This window comes from Dioscorea cayenensis, chromosome 13, assembly GCF_009730915.1.
Source record: "Dioscorea cayenensis subsp. rotundata cultivar TDr96_F1 chromosome 13, TDr96_F1_v2_PseudoChromosome.rev07_lg8_w22 25.fasta, whole genome shotgun sequence".
NCBI classification, from domain to species: domain Eukaryota; kingdom Viridiplantae; phylum Streptophyta; class Magnoliopsida; order Dioscoreales; family Dioscoreaceae; genus Dioscorea; species Dioscorea cayenensis.
In genome coordinates, this window is record NC_052483.1 from 860196 (window position 1) to 879488 (window position 19293).

General features: G+C 33.2%; 1 protein-coding gene and 1 non-coding gene across 2 annotated transcripts; both read left to right on the top strand.

The window, feature by feature from the left end:
* The first annotated feature begins 2427 nt into the window (after positions 1–2427).
* TRNAV-CAC lies at positions 2428–2501 on the top strand. The gene has a single exon. It is a non-coding gene; the product is annotated as a tRNA-Val (tRNA).
* Positions 2502–11950: 9449 nt separating this feature from the next.
* On the top strand, positions 11951–18459 carry LOC120274715 (leishmanolysin). The gene is made up of 17 exons (XM_039281244.1): positions 11951–12406; positions 13192–13554; positions 13627–13767; positions 14066–14198; positions 14302–14415; positions 14521–14594; positions 14691–14765; positions 14839–14931; positions 15048–15108; positions 15216–15548; positions 16356–16482; positions 16560–16659; positions 16811–16880; positions 16974–17126; positions 17260–17355; positions 17511–17827; positions 18025–18459. Exons 1-17 carry the CDS (start codon positions 12332–12334, stop codon positions 18235–18237), a joined length of 2538 nt encoding a protein of 845 aa, XP_039137178.1. The 5' UTR covers positions 11951–12331; the 3' UTR covers positions 18238–18459.
* The last annotated feature ends 834 nt before the right edge of the window (positions 18460–19293 follow it).

The following is a 19293-nucleotide window of genomic DNA, read 5'->3' on the forward strand; positions in this document are numbered from 1 at the left end:
GGTGATAGGATCAAAATTAGGGTTTTCAGACCTGGACCGAGTATCGACCTTGAGAAGGGTAAGGGTCGAGGGGTTGAACTGGGGTTGAACCGGGATCAATAATTTTTATTAAAAATAATATAATTTTTAATTATATATAATTAATAAATCAAATATTGAAGAATAAAAAAATAAAAACATGACTTTTAAAATTTTAAGTAAGTATTTTACATAAATAAATATTGAAATACACCACATTAAAAAATGTGAAATACACCAAATAACATAAGAATAAACTAATACAAAATTAATTGAGAAACATAAAAATATTTACTAGAAAATAGTAGGTTCTCATACAGAATTGGGCATCGACACAAAATAGAGGGTCGGGGGTTCAACAATTATTATTAAAAAAATAATTTAAATTTTAGTTATATATGATTAAAAATAAAATATTGAAGAATAAAAATTTAAAAAAATAAAAAAACATAACTTTTTAAAACATTAAGATTTTTAAGCAAGTATTCTACATAAATAAATATATTGAAGTACACTCGCATTCAAAAATGTGAAATACACTTATACACCAAATAACATAAAAAAATAAACTAATACAAAATCAATTGAAAAAAATATAAAAAAATATTCAACTAAAAAAATAAACAACTAAGAAATCCATAAAAAGCATAAAAATTATTTAATCTTCATAAATTCAAATACATCAAATACTATAAATATAAACTTGTTCAAATCTCCATAAATTAAATTATAAACATGAAATAAACAACTAAATAATCCACAATTATAAACAATTAAATAATTCATAATTGAATACCCTTTGTTTACATTTTTTACATTTTTAACCCCCCAAAATATTAATATATTATAACATAGAATAAAAAAATTGAAAAAAATTAAAAAAATTATGCAAACTCGGGTTGGTGACTGGCCGGTCACCGGGTCACCATCCGACCCGGCCGGGTTATCGGTTCAATCCCGGTTTTAATAAAATCGGGTTTATATATAGGGACCGGACCCGGTTTTGAAGCCCAGTCGAGTCAACTGAGTCCGACCCAGGGCGGTCCGGTCCAGGTCTGAAAACATTGATCAAAATTCAATACATAAAAATTAGTCAATTTCAAGATCAAACATATGTTTTTTTAGGATCATTTGACCCATTCGCATGGGAAACCAATAAACTTTAGGCTTATCTTCACTGTATTTGTCAGATCCTCTTATTTTTATCTTTTTTAAAAACAACATTGATTGTTTATGTACCCCTTAAAAAAAGCCCAATATATATATATATATATTAAGTTGCCTTTTTTTTATTATCATTTTATTTTTATTATTACCTTAATCTTGCTTTTACATATAACTAGATAATTTTTATTAAAAAATGTGTGATGTTTGTTTGTGTGGGTAAAATTCTCAATTGATCATAATTTTAATTTTAAATTTATTTTTAAATTATATTTGCATAATGTTGTTTTCTCTGTTCACAGTGGTCCTTAATAATTTACTCTTCAATCAATATTACAAAAAACATGGTTTCAACTTTAATTTTATTTTATCAAATTACTTTATAAAATTCTTCTATAACAACAAAGTACGTGAATTATTTCGAAGAATCCAGCCCATTAAAATCCCAACAGTAAGCCCAGAGTAATAAATTGGGCAAAGGCCCATGCTTAATTATAAATACACATGCATGCATGGTTTCAAAATAGACAACGTGACACATTGAATGCTTATCCAAGCGTACATTTTTCACTCACATACATGTCATACAGACACGTCCAAGTGAAGGACAAATACATCATCTTTGAAGGATCATTTGTAATGTGGACTAAGGATTAGGATTGAGTGTATTTAATGACCGTGCAGGTGGACCTCTATATATTTCTGAATATATATACATGGAGATGTGGACTAGTGATCATAACTTTTGTTAGTACTCCATTCTGAATTTTTTGGTCCGTGACACAGTTAAGCTAGGCCATGTGTAATGTGTTGGGTCATTGAAATGGAGTATTTGAGGTAGTGAATGCTCTTGAGGTTGGTGGTTGTCACCCATTATGAAGACTTTTTATGATTTGGATAACATAATTGATTCTTGTCACACATGATGATGATGATGATGACGATGAATAAGGGGAGCGGGTAACGTTAATATTTTTAAACAAGTCAGGTGATATCTATTTATTGTATCCCAATGGTTATTTTTATATATATTTACTTTTGAAGTAAATAATGGAGTTATTGTTTTTTATTTGCGCATTTTTTAAAAATTTATGATTTGAATTATAGTTTTATTTACTTCATTTCTAAGATGAGAGGCCAAAGGTTATATAAAAGATAAATATTTTATCAAATATTTTAAGGATAAATAAGTATAAAAACTTAAATATAGTTAATTAATATAATATTAGTCAGGTTTGATATCAAGTCTGGGTGGTGTAGTTGGTTATCACACCTGTCTCACACACAGGAGGTCCCCGGTTCGAACCCGGGCTCAGACAAATTTTATTTTATTATATAGTTGGTCTGTCTATTTTTAAATAAATTTATTTGGTTATTAATTGAAGAATATCAATTTAATGTGTCGGCAGTTATGAGACTATCATTACTTTAATATTCTCGAACTCTTCATTCAAATTTTTATTTTTTTTAAGTAGCAAATTTATATAAATTAGGCCAGTGAAACTCAAACTCATGACTTATCAAATGTCTCACATTTAGTAAATTTATATCCATAATGAAAGTCTATTATTACTTATTAGACTGGTCTGTTTATTTTTAAATAAATTTATTTGGTTATTAATTGAAGAATATCGATTTAATGTGTCGGCAGTTATGAGACTATCATTACTTTAATATTCTCGAACTCTTCATTCAAATTTTTATTTTTTTTTAAGTAGCAAATTTATATAAATTAGGCATAAATTAGGCCAGTGAAACTCAAACTCATGACTTATCAAATGTCTCACATTTAGTAAATTTATATCCATAATGAAAGTCTATTATTACTTATTAGACTGGGTGTAGCAAAACTTAAACTTGATAGTTCTTAGTTATCTCACACTCATTAGTCATAATGAAATCAATATCACTAGGCTATCAACTCATTAGTCCGAGCTCTTTGTTCAATTTGTTAAAAATTTTAATGATTATATTTTTAAAAATTTATGTTTCTCCCATTGTATTCATGTTTTGTCTAAAATAACTTTTTGAGAAAGGCGATGACGCTAAGCCCATAGATGAACACGTGGGGAGCCATGCTCACTAGCATGAATCGCCTCACTTTCATGCGAGATGGGGATTGAGCTCAGGGAGGCCCACGCAGCGCACCTCGAGGTGAACAGCCTCTGAGGGCCGTCTTGACCGATCGCCATGACCAACGAGTTGGCATTGTCTTAAATAACTTAAAGTATGATGTGAAAAAACGTTTTTTTTATAAAGAAAAAATAAATAAATAATAAGTGATTTCTTTATTAGGCATGATAATAATATTTAAAAGCATGGAGACGTTAATGAATCTCATTTATTCAAGATTTGTTTCACTTTTATATTTTTAAAAAATTATCTTAATTTTTTTTTCACTCTCCCCCTTTCCTTGTTAATGATTTCAATTGTTAATAAAATCCAAAATATATGTAGTTGTTTTACATAAACTATCAAACTTATACGCCAACATCTCATAAATTACTTTAAGATTTTTTTTTCAAAATATTTTTATTAAAAAATAAAAAGATAAATTATTTTGGATTGAATGTAAAAGCCAAAATCATTCTCAACATATTAAATATTTTAAAATTCTCAGTTCAGTCAATTTATGGGAAGCCAAGATTCAAAAAGAATTAAGTTTAAGGGATCATATATATGATGATTATAAAAACAACTTCAATTTTTTGAGCATCTCTATGATACAGGTGAGCTCTTTTCCAATCGTGGATTTAATGGAATATCTTTAATATTCATGATTTATAAAGTGGTTACGGACAAATCATCTTTTTTTCGTGCTATTTCCTTTAAATCACATCATTATTTTTTTCTATTTATTTATTTTAATCAATTAAGTATCACCTAACCTTTTTTTAAGCGGTTTAGAGCCTCATTATTCTTTTATAATGCATGTCCTTAACTCTTATCATGCTCATGTGCTTGTACTTGTATTCATTTTTTTTAATATATTTTGAATAATTTATTTTTGAAAAAAAATAAATAAGATATATATATATATATAATTCATATTTTGGCTATGGACCCAATTGAGAATTAGATAGAAGATCTTTGAAACCCTAAATTGACATAATGATTATGAACTACTGATTTTTTATAAACCCCATTTATATATAAGAACTTGTACATGTAACGTTATGTTTTTAATATATTTTTCTTTTGTAAATTATCCATTTTTTTAAAAAAAAATCCTATTTCCTTCCATTGTTTGGCCTGCATAGTGTTAGGTCACCAGACGTACCTATCACCTTTTCATTTCACTTTTCAAGGCAAGCATTGGCCATAACTTAATATATAGAAATGGGACCTCTTTTTTATTAGTCAAAAGAAGATGAGTGAAACTTAAAGCACAAGGACTCATCTTGGAACCTCTTTGAGTGAAAAATCAACAACATGAAAACAAACCAAACTAAATTTGTTAGTAGTACACGCTTCTCTTTTCCCCATTCTTTTTTTCTTTTCTTTTTATGCTCCTTTTACCAAATCCTTTCTACTAACAGTGCAATAATTTAGGAAGATGCATTATCAACTACTCACACCACTCTTCTCCATATTTCACCAAAATGAATGGAAATAAAAAACATATTTGCTTGGTGCTTGACATATTATATAATACTAAGGATTAGGATGTACATATATATGGTGTTATATATATATATATACACGAGCATCTATTATTTATGAACATCTGTAAATTCAAAATCTACTGATGTTCAGTATGAACTGTTAGATTTTATTCAAATGGTTATCCACTGTGTGATGAACAGTATCACTTTTTGTTTATGAATAGTAATTCAGTGTTTTGATCTAAATCATTTAATCAATTTCAGCATAATATTTCAATCAATTCGAACCTACTTTAATTTTACTAGACCTACAACAATTTTAAAAAAACAAAAAGTATAACTAATCAACCCAACTAATACCCATTAGAGTTTGAATTTTTTTGTATTTTTTTCGGTGTCTATTGATGGAAAGACTCTACGTCATCTGATTTTGTATCTTTGTTAATTTGAATATTTCTCTCCTGTGAGAATGGAGTTGTGGTTGCATTCTCTTTTATTTATTGTCTTTTTTTAATTTATTAGAATTTATTTATTTATTTTTTCTAAATTGTACTTTTGTGAATGAATGTGCAATGCAAGATATAGATTTTGTCCCAAATTTGAGAAGATTATAATTAAATATAGTTTGTTGTTGGACCGTCACCATCATGCCTTTTTTTTGTTAATTTTATTTTTTATTTTTTGTATTTAATAAATTATTTTTAAAAATAAATAAAGACATATTTTAAAATAAAATACGGCTGGGGCAGGTCGATTTGAGAGAAGCTACAGAACAAAGAGGAAAATATACATTCTCTTTTGTAGGTTTTAAGCGGTTGCCATAATATGACAATTGATACATGATATCAGTTGTACATGAGAAGATTAATAACTTATAAAATGATGAATTATTAATTTTCTCTCATAATATAAGTTCAGTAACGAGTGACTTATTCACCTTGTAAAAAAATTTCACATAATATTTGAATGATGTTTTTTTTTCAATTACAATAATAAAAAAATAGAATTATCAATATATCAGAATAATTGTAATGAAGAGAAGAAACTGTGAGCTATCAAACTAAAAGTAATGAAATTCTCTTAGTTAAATTAATACGGATATAAGGATAAATAAATGTAAGAGAAAAAAATTTTACTGGCCAATGACCTTTTAATCTATTACCACTGGATTCTCCATGCAGGATATTTGTGTCATGTTAAAAGGGTAAGTTTGAATCTTGACTAACACAAGGGGAGAACACAGGCGTATTGAGGTATTTACTCCACACGTCTATGTTGGTCCATAATGTTATCTATTTTGTAAAAAAAAAAAACCTAATGTTTACAAAATTATAAAATTACAAAATCACATTATCTATTTTTATACATAATTATCCATATAAAAGCCTCAGTAGAAATATTTAATAGTAATAATAATGAGTCAATCAAAACAATGATCAATTGTATTTATATTATCATTGAAGTTCGGCAAGTACCCTTTGCTTAAAGTTCTTATGAGTTGCAGATGTAGATCAAATCAAATATAGTCTTACTATTATGAAGTAAACAATAGACATGGCTCTTGTTACAGTCACATAAATCACAGTAATCACTTGTCGGTGATGGTCCTCATCTGATAAATTCACCCGTGACTTTTTTAATTGAACTTTGTTTGAAATCTTGATGCATTAATGTGTATTTGCAGTACTTCCAATGAAAGTGATTCCTCTCTCATGGCTTGTTGACATCTTCTGCTAATTACTAGACTAATAAATGATAATTGTTTTATAATTCAAGTTATCCAAGTTTTTAATGATATGCTACAGTAGATTCAATGTTACAGACAGTTGCACATAACTGTTTAGTTTGGTTTAATGTTAACAACTCCGTGGCCCCACTGATCTGCTTTGAAATGAAGAAATGAACATGGTTTTTTCTTCTGCTTTTTTTTGGGTTAACAACTAGCAGTTGAATCTGTTCATGATTTTCAATGACTGTCACTTTAGCATTGAAAAACTGGGAGAACGCAAGTATTGGTTTTGCTTCTATGAGATGAATAATTTTCTTCACCAATAATTTTTTTTAATAATGTGAATAAGTCATCACTGATATTTACTATATATTAATCATGTATTGGATGAAAGTTAAACTTTTGATTTTTAATATAATAGTATTTTATTACTCTTTTAATTTTGACCCTCATGTAATGGGCGAGAGTTAAAACTTTTGACTTTCCGCATAGGGAGTATCTTATTACTTTTTTTAAATTCGATCCCTTATTTTGTAAGTAATTAAATCATATAAAGTCAGCTAAAGTTTGTGTTTGTTTAAAAAGAAATTTGAAGAACACATTCACATCAATATTTTTAAAATTTTATATCATTAGTAATCATATCTAGGCTTATTCATTTTTTTTCCTTAAATGCATTTTTTCCCTCAAGTTTGATGCCATAGCTTGTACTATTGGGGCATCCTGTAACTTCTGTTTAATTTCATAAATTTATGTTTTTGTTTACGTTTTTTTAAAGTGAACTTGCAATATATCTATATTTAAAAAAATGGTTTTGATTGATATATATGATGGGGTTAAATAAACTCAATCATTTAATGAAAAAATATAGAAAAATATATATGAGAAAAAGGGAAAATAACTAACTGAAGAGTCTTCAGGATTGCTGGTGCTCTTTTCTCCTCACCTTATAAGTAAGATTTTTCCAAGTAGTTTTAGAAAAAAACAAAGTTTTTATTATAAAATTATAAAATTAAGAGAAAATAATGTATTTACGAAACTGTGTTTGATTATCATCACAGTTTCTTTTAGATTGAGTCTTAAATGTTTTTAGTACAAAACCAACGACCCAATGGTCTATTGGTATTCTGGGTCACCGATAGAACTTTTCATCAAGTGGTGAGAGTTCGATTCTCGGTTGAGAGTACATTTATGAGAGATGTGAGTGGTGGTTGTGTGCGGGTGGTCCCAGCGCCCATGTGTATATGGATCCCGTCTTCATTTGCTCCACCGAGGCTTGTGCATCGCCTCTGACGGTTTAACATTACCTTTGGGTTGTCTGTTCCTTTTGTCATGTTTTTAGTATATAGTGTTGATAATTAAATAAATAAATATATATATATATATAATATTTTCATTAGAATTGAAATAGATGGGAAGATGCTTATAATGAATATGCGTTGTTTATTATATCAAAAACTACAATTAAAATTCTCGGAGGAGATTTGTATTCTAGCAAAATCAAGTTTCAAACTGCTTCTTTCAAATCTAAAGCCAAAAGTATATGGAACCCAAATTATTCAAATGTGACCAAAGGATGGAACGAACATGAGGTAATATGATAGTAACTTTCATTGAGGAATTTATAAAAAAATAGTAACCGTGTTTGGCTAAGTTGGCAAGAGAGAAAATACCAAGGAGTTGGTCAATTCTTCACGCCATCCATCCTTCCTGGTTTGTAAAGAATCAATACCTTTTACTCTTTGAAGAGTTGGAGTTAGTATTGGAGAGACAAGTACATGGCCTATGTTTAAATTAATTAGTCTTTACAAAGTTTATTTTATGGTTTGGTTGGCTAACAGAACGTTATCTCCTCTTCTTCCAATGCACACCCTCCATGACCCACAAATTAAAAGATAATAATAGTCCAAAGTGATTGGTTTAGTTCAACTACATGATCTGGACCCAACTAATCCCACCATTTAACAAGTATTAGCATCAATGGGTTGGTCATTGGTGACCACCTTATTATGAAAGCAAAGAGAAAACGAGGCAAAGAATACAATGCAAAGAAAACTAATTAAGTCTCTTATCAATCAGTAGTTGAAGCCATACCATGCCATCCCTTGATGTCAAGGAATCTCTCAAACTTGTGAAACATGTCTTTTGGTTCCACAAACATCATGGAGTTGAAAAACAAAAACCACCTCTTCTTTGTTGTTTAAATTTTCTTTTAACGAGTCTCTAGAAAAATAAAAAAAATAAAAATTGGATGCTTGACATTTTTCCTTTTTTTGAATAAAAGGGATAAACCACTTTATTGGATAATGGTTTATAAATACTTCATAATTTTTTAAAATATAAATACTTCACACTGATAAAATGTAATAAAGAAAAATAGATTAAATCTCCGTGGCTATACATTTCCTTTAATTCTCACACAAGCAATGTTCTTTTAATAATATAAATAATTTTATAAATCATACAAATGTATTATAGTTGATCTATTTTTTAATGATTATTTTTTAAGTGCCACTTATATCATCTATTTGTTTGAATATTTATTTTTAGTCAAGTCTCATCTTTTAATAATATAAATAATTTTATAAATCATACAAATTTATTATAGTTTATCTATTTTTTAATGATTATTTTTTAAGTGCCACTTATATCTTCTATTTGTTTGAATATTTATTTTTAATCAAGTCTCATCTTGACTTCTGGTAGAATTTGATGTTTTAAATCATAAGTAGTTTAGTCGTGTTCTTCTTTTTATACACAACTCTCATTTATTTTTTAGTAGTTCATCTATTTTATTGAAAAAAAAATTGAGGTAATACATACATTATAATGCTATTTCAAAAACCTCTCGCTCTCCCAATAATCAATTACATAAGAAATTATAAATTGATGGTGGAGGTTGAACGGAAATGGTATTTTCACGATGAAGTCTTTCTACTCGTTTCTCATTGATGGTCGTGTGCGTTGCCCTATTGCTCGGTTCTTCTGGAGAAAGCCATGTCCGAAGAAAGTTAGTCTGTTTAACTGGTTAGCTGAGAAGAATAAGATTCTCACCATGGATGTTCTTGCGAGAAGGAGTTGCAATCGCCTCCCTACAATGACCTGCGTCCTGTGTAATTCGGCCTTAGAGTCGCCTGACCATCTCTTCTTACATTGTTTGGTTGCTAAAAAGGTGTGGGGGTACTTCGTGCAGTTACTGCATCTTCCAGACCCTCCTGGGTCTATGCAGGAGATCTGACGGGGTTGGCGAACCTCGATTCGGGCTAACTTTAGGTAGATTGGGGGCTTAATTGCTAAGGCTATTGTGTGGAATATTTGGCTTGTTAGAAATGATTGTATCTTTAATGCCAACTGTTTGTCTACGCATGCTCTTGTTTTGAAGATTGACCGTATGTTGATATCTTGGCTCTCTTCAGTTGTCGAAGGTTCGCAAGAGACGATGGAGGATACTATTGCCATGCTTCGGCAGAGCACGGAAGCCCTAGGGACCAGTGGAGTGGAGTATGGCGGAGATCCTCTCGCCGGAGTAGATCATGATCTTCTATCGGACTAGTCTGTTACTGTAATCTGTTGGGATGAGAATCCTTTGCTGATTCTCATCCGGCGCTGTTTTGTTATGCCACTTCTCGTGGTGTTTTGTTTGTCTTTTGTTGGCGCTTGCGCTCAGTTTGTATCCCTACTCTTTATTTAATTAATGGCAGTGGTTTATCCACCTTTTCAAAAAATAAAAATAAAAAAATAATAGAGAAATAATAAAAAATGAACGTTACTATATATTTCAACAATTTTGCCTAATTTTTTTAGCGCAATATTGTCTGTCGGTATCCAATGTAAATTGGGCTCAGAATCAATTAACAATGACCAATGATTTCTTATTAATTACAATTTTTATGTAAAAAAATCTAAAAACCTAGAAATCATTAGTTAACTTTGAACACTCACTTAAGTCAAACACAGTGGTGAACTTTGCAAATGATCACCTACTTCATTCGGCTTTATTTATTGTAACCATGCTGCTTGTGTTTAGTTGTTTCATGGGGGATCAAGGCTGAACTTTTTACAATGCACATTAGAGTGTCACGTAGATCTCAATTGATAGCTATATTTATTCAATCAATTATTATTTTTTAAATAATTATAAATAATTTATAAAATCTCAGCCATTGAGATAGGAGAGATTTGAAACTATTGATTTAGGCTTTATTTGGATTGGCTTTTGAAAAACTCAGAAGTGTTTTTTTTTATAAGTTGAGCACTTCTGGATTCCAAAAATATTGTTTGTATTGGTTTTTCTGAAAAAGCAGAAGTTGTAAGAAAAACTGAAAAACAGTTTTTTTTTCAAAAGCTAGTCATGACCATCTTATGAAAAAAAGATGTTTTTTAGCTTATTTTTACAACTTCTGCTTCTACATAAAAGCTAATCCAAACAAAAAATACAAAAAAGTGCTTAACTTACTCTAGAGAAGCATTTTTTTTCTTCAGAAACACTTCTATTAAACTAAAAAAAAAGCTTTTTTTTTTATAAGCCAATCTAAACAAGACCTTAAAGTATCACTCTCGGCTATTGACAGAGCCGAAATTTAAACCCTCAAAATGAAATACCACTCTCGTGTTGTCAAATGTAGGGCTGTTCAAAAAAACCGGTTAAACCATAAACCGGACCGGACCGGTTTTTTTTGAACCGTCGGTCCGGTTCCAACCGGTTTCATTATTAAGCGGTCCGGTCCGGTTTTGAAACCGGTTCCAGACCGGTCCGGTCTGGTTCCAGTTTTTGGTACCGCGGTCCAAACCGGACCGGACTGGTTTGCCCAGTTTAGTTATTTTTACCTTAAACTCTCTCTCTCTCTCTCTATATATATATATATATATATATGTAAATTTTCTATTGCTAATGAGGCTGATTGTTTGTTTTTAACTCTATATATTAAATGACCACTCTATTAATTTAATTTTAATTCATAAAAACCGGGACCGAACCGGATTAGACCAAATTGGTCCAAAACGGTCCAAACCGGACCGGACCGGTCCAAAACGGTTTGGACCGGTCCGGGTTTCTCTGTTATTTGGTCCGATCCGGTTCCAATAATAAAAAAACCGTTTAACCGGTCCGGTCCGGTTTTGGACCGTGCACAGCCCTAGTCAAATGCGGTCATATATTATTATTATTATTTTTTGTTATTTATGTAACACAATGTACTGTTTTCCAAGTAGATAGCCAATTCTCTGATTATATGTGAATTATATTTTGAATTTTAAACTATTACTAGAAAAAGGAAACCAGAGTCCTTGTTACTGAAATTAATTAAAATTGCACGGAGATGGTACTTTTGTAATTAAGGAAAAAGGGCTTAAAAGAATAGGGCGGTAATCTCACCTCCAGGTAATCTCACACGCCTCTCTCTCTCTCTCTCTCTCTCTCCTCTCGCTGCTCCCTCTTCTTTAGTCCTGAAGACTAGATTTTCTTCAGAGCCTTGCCCCAACGCCAATCTTCTCTCGCTCTCTCGCTTCCCCCCTACTTCAAACCTCCGTTTTCTAAGAGCGTAACTGATTTCCAATCCGAAAAATCCCAGCTTTTTGAGTGTGTGTGCGTGTGTGCGTGAGAGAGAGAGAGAGTGAGAGATCTCCATTTGAATCTCTGTTTTTTGTTTTGTTTCATTCTTATCTGGTTTTAGAGGAGAAAAAGGTGGCATTTTTTATTCTCGTTTCTCGCATGTGGAGGAAACGGCTGTTTAATTTGGAGCAGAGCATTGGAGAGAAGCCTGTGATTTTATGGGCGCGGAGTTGAGGGGCATGCCGGAGTCCTGCGGGCCGATTGATGGATTTGAAGCCCTCGGGCCCGTTGGTGACTTCCATTCCAGCTTGGGCTCGCCTCGGGCTGCTCGCGATTCAGGTATGCGCTGCTGATCTGCGGAGTTTTGGGGGTTTTGTGAGGACTTTTTGCTGAAAGGCAGCCACTTGTGGATTTTTTTCGGTGATTTCTATTTTTGAAGTTCAGTGAAGCCTTTGTTGGTTGAGGATATTGTGATGCTTCTTTTTTTGGGCTTAATGTTAGATTTTTAGAGGAATTTCAGATTTTCTCTCCATTGTTGAAAATGCGGGGATTTTGTTTGTGATTTCTTGATGTTTGCTCATAGAAATTGTGTTTAGTCTTTCAAATGGATCTCTTTTAGTCGAAAAATGCGTCTTTAGTTCTTTGGGGGAAAAAAAATTCAACTCGTCGCTGTTTTCCGCTTATTTTTGGTATTTTTTCTGTTTACCAGTATCTAGGGTTTACAGGTTTGTTTAGGCTAGTTTCATTTATGGCAGTAATAGTACCTGGAGTTATGTTTCTTCTTTGAAATTTTTTAGCTGAACATATCCAAATACTTTTGCTACGCTTGAATACCTCCATTAAATTGATTTCTATTTATTTATTTTTCTTCGTTATAATACTTATATTTTTTTCTTTTTCTATAGTGTTTTTGCTCTTGTTGCTAATTTATGGACTGTCTTTTGATGATAGGCACGGAAAAGTTTGGCTGATCTGGTTTTGGATTTGCGGCTCTGTTATACTTTTATACATGTGTTTACTTTTGCTCACTTTTTTTGTTTGTTTTTGTTTTGGTTCCTTAGCCTAGATTGAGCTATTGCTTACTGGAACAAAGAAATTGAGATATACATTTCCCTTATATGCAGATTGTGGTTTTTTTGCTATGGACTGGATGCATTGATGCCAAATACGAAGACAAGGCTCCACTACATTGGCAAATTTCTGAACTAGATCTTGGTAGTTCTCATCTTTTACACTCCTGCATTCATGACCAGATACTCCATCAGAGGCGGCGTCCTGGTCGTAAGGAATACTCGGTTACCCCACAAATATATGAAGGGTCTAGTTCATTGAAATCCCTACATCACAAGGGAAGATCATTGCTTGAATTTTCCACACCAGCCACTCTACAGAAGGATGCAAAACATCCTATCAGGATATATCTGAATTATGATGCTGTGGGACACTCAACAGACAGAGATTGCCACAGTGTTGGCGATGTTGTGAAGGTGTGTCCAACTATCAAATATCTGTTGCACATTATAGATCTTGCCTATTCTGATGATTGCATACCCTTACAGCTTGGTGAACCTCCCACGACTGCAGTACCTCGAACTCCTACGTGCAATCCTCATGGAGATCCTCCAATTTTTGGGGATTGCTGGTACAATTGCACAATGGAAGATATTTCCGGAGAGGATAAAAAGGAGCGGCTCCGCAAGGTTTTAACTTTTGGACCAATGCATTTGTACACTTTACTGATAGGATTTTATGTGCATGTAACCAATGCAAAATCTCAATGTTGCATTGTGAACCAAAAAGAAGTTCAAGTTTGGGTTTCAGCCTTTTGTTTTATCGTAAAACCTAGATGCTGACATGCATTCTAGAATCTGTAGTGGGAGTGCTGAGCCTTGGCCTTTTCATATGTGTGTTCTTATCAAAGTGTGTGAAGCTGTTACTTTTGACAGACCTTGCTATTTATATTCTTGTACTAATTCTTTGAATAACTACTTGGAGTAGGCACTGGGGCAAACTGCAGACTGGTTCAAAAGAGCTCTAGCTGTGGAACCTGTCAAGGGGAACTTGCGGTTAAGTGGGTACTCTGCATGTGGTCAGGATGGTGGAGTTCAGCTTCCCCATGAATACATTGAAGGCATCTTTTCTTTTCCTTTATTTTTTATGATGGCAGAATGCAACATTCATTGAAATGCCTCAAGTGTCTTTCAGTAACTGAAACAACTCTCTTCCATGTGCAGATGGTGTTGCTGATGCTGACCTAGTTCTACTTGTTACCACTAGACCCACCACTGGCAATACTCTTGCTTGGGCTGTTGCTTGTGAGCGTGATCAGTGGGGCCGTGCCATTGCTGGTATTTTCCAATTTGATTTTTGTGCCACATTGTGAAATTTCACTTTAACCATATTATGTGTGATGAATCCATTTGTGGGATAATTGCAAATTTCCATGTCTGCAGGGCATGTAAATGTTGCTCCTCGCCATTTGACTGCAGAAGCAGAATCACTTCTTTCAGCTACTTTGATACATGAGGTTGTAAAACCTTCAGAACATCAAATGGAATAGAGTATATGTATCTATGTATATGATTTCCATGGCTGATGGCTGATAAAAAAGTTCTCCTTTCAGGTCATGCATGTTTTAGGCTTTGATCCTCATGCCTTTGCGCATTTTCGTGATGAAAGAAAAAGAAGGCGCAGCCAGGTGATCAACTTGTGATAAGATAAATACATTTCACTCCAATTACGGACTTTTAGTGCGTACTATTTTCCTGCAGGTCACTGTGCAAGCTATGGATGAAAAGCTTGGACGGATGGTGACACGTGTTATTCTTCCCCGTGTTGTTATGCATTCCAGATATCATTATGGTGTAAGTTTTTTGCTGCAAATGAATTGAGATAAAGAAAAAGGCTCTTGGTAGGCTTTTTATTTATTTGTGGTCACTAGCTTTTTTCCTCACAACATCTAAATGTAATATATGATCAGGCTTTCTCCGAAAATTTTACTGGTTTAGAGTTAGAAGATGGAGGAGGGAGAGGCACTTCAGGTATTCACTCATGTCTTAACTGTAACATGGATGATCACCACAAAGGTTTTTTTTTTTAAATTAATATTTGAGCATGATTGACAAATCTTGCACTCTTTTGTTTGCAGGATCTCATTGGGAGAAGCGGCTTCTGATGAATGAGATAATGACAGGCTCAGTCGATACTAGATCAGTGGTTTCAAAAATGACTTTGGCTTTGTTAGAAGACAGTGGATGGTACCTAGCTAACTACAGCATGGCAGACCGCCTTGATTGGGGTTGGAATCAGGGAACAGATTTTGTTACCTCCCCATGTAATCTTTGGAAGGGGGCGTATCATTGCAATACTACGCAGTTATCTGGCTGTACATATAACAGAGAGGCTGAAGGGTATTGTCCTATTGTAAGCTATAGTGGTGACTTGCCTCCATGGGCTCGCTATTTTCCACAGGCCAATAAAGGTATGTCCTCTTGTTTTTCAGCAACCTTGTATGAAATGGTAAATATTGTTTTGTTAGTCCTGTAGCTTAGGGATCGGTTTTGATAAATTGACCGACTTTAACTCCATTGATGACAAGGCGACAAACTACTAATCTGTATACTTATGGAATGAGTTTTGTCAGTTTTTCTGTGTCATTTACTTGTTCTCTCAACTATCTTGATTATGTTTTTTTGTGCCATGTTACCAGCTTTTTGTTGTCAAAAGCACCAATTATGTGATCGGGTTGCAGTCTGATGTCTAATCTTTTAAATTAATGCTAGTTTCTATTGCATGTTTGTGACTTCCCAAAGTTGATACTTCCAAGGATGTCATCCGATCAATTATTAACTATCAAATTGGATCTTGGCCTCTATGGGAGTATTATTGCTTGATTGTTAAATTTCATCCTAGTTTTGATTTATGTTTCTTCTGAGTAAGAATTTTGCTCTAATTTTAAGTGACTTAGCAGCTTAGTTGTGAAGGTTGAACTCTAGGGCTGCCTGTATTTTTTTTTAAAGACATTTATTATACTTTTCTAAATGATTGCCCACATATGGAAAAAATACATGTTTAGTTTTGGTTTTTATTTTCCTGAGTATGATTGTTTCTCTAGTTTTCATTGGTTTAGCTGTGATGCTTCAGCTCCAGATATGTCTGCATCTTCTTTTAAGATATTACTGCTCTTCTGAATCTATGCCCATTGTTAGAAGGAAATGCAATTAACAAGAGTTATCATAATCTAAACAGTTTCTATATTCAGAGACCTTCCTGTTTTTGGTTGGCATAGGTGGACAGTCATCACTGGCTGACTATTGCACATACTACGTAGCTTATTCTGATGGTTCGTGCACAGACATAAATAGTGCACGACCACCTGACAGAATGTTAGGTGAAGTGCGAGGAAGCAACTCTAGGTGAGTTCTATCATCATAACATCATTAATGCATAATTCTCATTCTGTTTTTGTCTAATGTGATGCTTATTATTCCAGGTGCATGGCTTCGTCATTGGTGCGGACTGGTTTTGTGAGAGGATCCTCTACACAAGGGAATGGTTGCTACCAACATCGATGCACCAACATGACTCTAGAGGTTTGGTTCTGCCTTGTGATATGGCCCCAATGATGAAAAGACTGTTATAGGCTTTTGCTTGTGGTTTATCAAGTTCTTTGAGATTTTCTTGTCAGTAAGATATAGCATCCCTTCCCATTGCATGAACACATGTTTGGATACCTTTCTTTAGGTTGCTGTCGATGGGTTGTGGAAGGCATGCCCTGAAGCTGGTGGTCCTATTCTATTTCCTGGATTTAATGGTGTGGTTATTTTTTTGCGCAAATATTCTGAGATGAAAGTATTCTCATGATTTTACCTCTTTCTAATTGTGGTATGCTATTTGTGTTCACTAGGTGAACTGGTTTGCCCTGCATACCACGAGTTATGCAGCATGGCTCCGGTGCCCTTAAATGGCCGTTGTCCTGGTTCATGCAATTTTAATGGTGATTGTATAGATGGAAAGTGCCACTGTTTTGTTGGTTTTCATGGTCATGACTGCAGCTACCGTGAGTCAACAACTCTTTATTGGTTGTTATAGTTAATTTCTACAATTAAGCAACAATGTTTTAATTTTGTATGGGCCTTTCTCTTTGACCATGTGGTTCGTGTTAGTAAGCCATTATTTTCTTTCCTTTGCAGGTGCCTGTCCTGACAATTGTCATGGTCATGGCACATGCCATGCTAATGGGATTTGTGAATGTGAAAACGGGTGGACCGGCATTGATTGCTCTACAGGTAATTCATTTCTCATCTTTGACTTAAAATTCTCATCAACTTGGAAGTTGGAAGTCCTCTGGTATTTCATCTGTTCAGACTTCGAACTGTTTATTGGTCCTAAAAAAATTTGTGCTTGAAGAATTTAAAACAGTAACATGGATCTCATTGTGCAGCAATCTGTGATGAGCAATGCAGTTTGCATGGTGGTGTTTGTGACAACGGTCTCTGTGAGTTCCGTTGCTCTGATTATGCTGGTTACACGTGCCAAAACAGCTCCGCCCTGCTTCCCAGCCTATCAATTTGTGGGGATGTGCTCGCTCGAAGTGCAGTTGGGCAGCATTGTGCTCCGAGTGAGCCCAGCATTTTACAACAGTTAGAAGCAGCTGTTGTCATGCCGAACTACAAGCGGTTAATGCCCGGGAGATGGTTTCCCTTCGGCTTTCTCAAGAGTGATTATTGCGAGGTTGCTGCCAAACGACTGGCCTGCTGGGTATTTAACTTCCCTGTCTACTTTTATCTTAGTTTCATTGCATTACCTAACCTCTACTGAATCATTAAATGCTCGTTGCCGTTTATTGGAATCTTATCGTCCCCATTCTTGCTGCGTCGATTGGTAGCATTGATCATATGAGTTTCATTCGTTGTCTTACAGTCTTAGTAATCTCTCCTGAAAATTTCTTGTTTCAGATATCGATCCAAAGATGTGACAGTGATGGGGACAATAGACTTCGAGTGTGCTATTCTGCTTGCAAGTCCTACAACAGAGCATGCAGTGCGTCCCTCGATTGCTCTGACCAGACCTTGTTTAGCAGTGAGGAGGAAGGTGATGGGCAATGCACCGGCTACGGCGAAATCACACCGTCATGGTTAGGCCGGTTCAGGAAGATATACTTACAGTAGCAACCAGGTCTTTGTGTAGTGTCAATTTGTATTTGTAGATTTTCTTTGTATTGTAGAGAACCCTTTTAGGTTTTGATTCCACCCAAGTTTAGAATCCTTAAAGTCGGATTTTTGGGTGAAAAGATATTGTATTGGGCTTCATCTAAGATCAAGCCCCATTCCAAAAAACACGAAAAAAAGGAAACATAATGTGAATTATGAGTTGATTCCAAATGCTTCAAATCAGTCTTAAATTCATCAAAAACATAACTAAGTGGTGTTTAGAATTCATTTTTCATGTCACACGCCTCGCCGGAGTGGAGACCGAAGCGACGGAAGTGTGAGTTGATGTGACATTTTCACTTGTTTGATTTCTGAAGTGGAGACTGAAGTGCGGAAGTGGTCATTTCTAAATCTTTTTGCTTCACTCTTTGATTTCGGTTATAAAATTTTGACTGAAGTGGGACTTTTCACTTTCTGCGTGGTTTCACGTGGGTGATTAAAATCGTCCATTTTTATTTATTTATTTATTTTATTTATGCTTTTATTATTATTCTATGGTTTATTTTTTATTTTTTATTTTTAATTTTTATAATCTTTTATTGTTTTTATTATTTTTTTATCTTTTATGGTTTTTATCTTTTTTTATCTTTTATTTTATTATTTTTTATCTTTTATTTTTATCTATTATTGTTTCTTTTTTAATTTTTTAATTATTTTTTATTGTTTATAAAAAATATGTTTTATTGTTTTAATTTTTTATCTTTTATTTTTATATATTATTGTTTTTTTAATTATTTAATTATTTTTTATTGTTTATAAAAAATATTTTTTAAAATTATAATGTTAAATAATTATAAGCTCAATCTAACAAACACAAAAAGGTAACGTCACCCGTGATGAAGTGATGAGTAGAAGTTCATTTCCATCATTTTCTAAATTTTAATTTCCACTAACCAAACAAAAAAAAATAGTTAATGATTTGACACTTCCCTTTTCAACCAAACACATGGAACCGAACACTTCAACTGAAATTTTTACTCCAGCCGAAGTGGTACTTCAAGACTTCCACCACTT

What these genes read in the sequence shown, in the direction of transcription:
- LOC120274715 (XM_039281244.1), top strand. Translation starts at nt 12,332, where the DNA reads ATGGATTTGAAGCCCTCGGGCCCGTTGGTGACTTCCATTCCAGCTTGG. An exon ending in AAAAGGAGCGGCTCCGCAAG is followed by an intron (nt 13,768 to 14,065) that starts GTTTTAACTTTT and finishes TACTTGGAGTAG; the next exon opens with GCACTGGGGCAAACTGCAGA. An exon ending in CCAAACGACTGGCCTGCTGG is followed by an intron (nt 17,828 to 18,024) that starts GTATTTAACTTC and finishes TTCTTGTTTCAG; the next exon opens with ATATCGATCCAAAGATGTGA.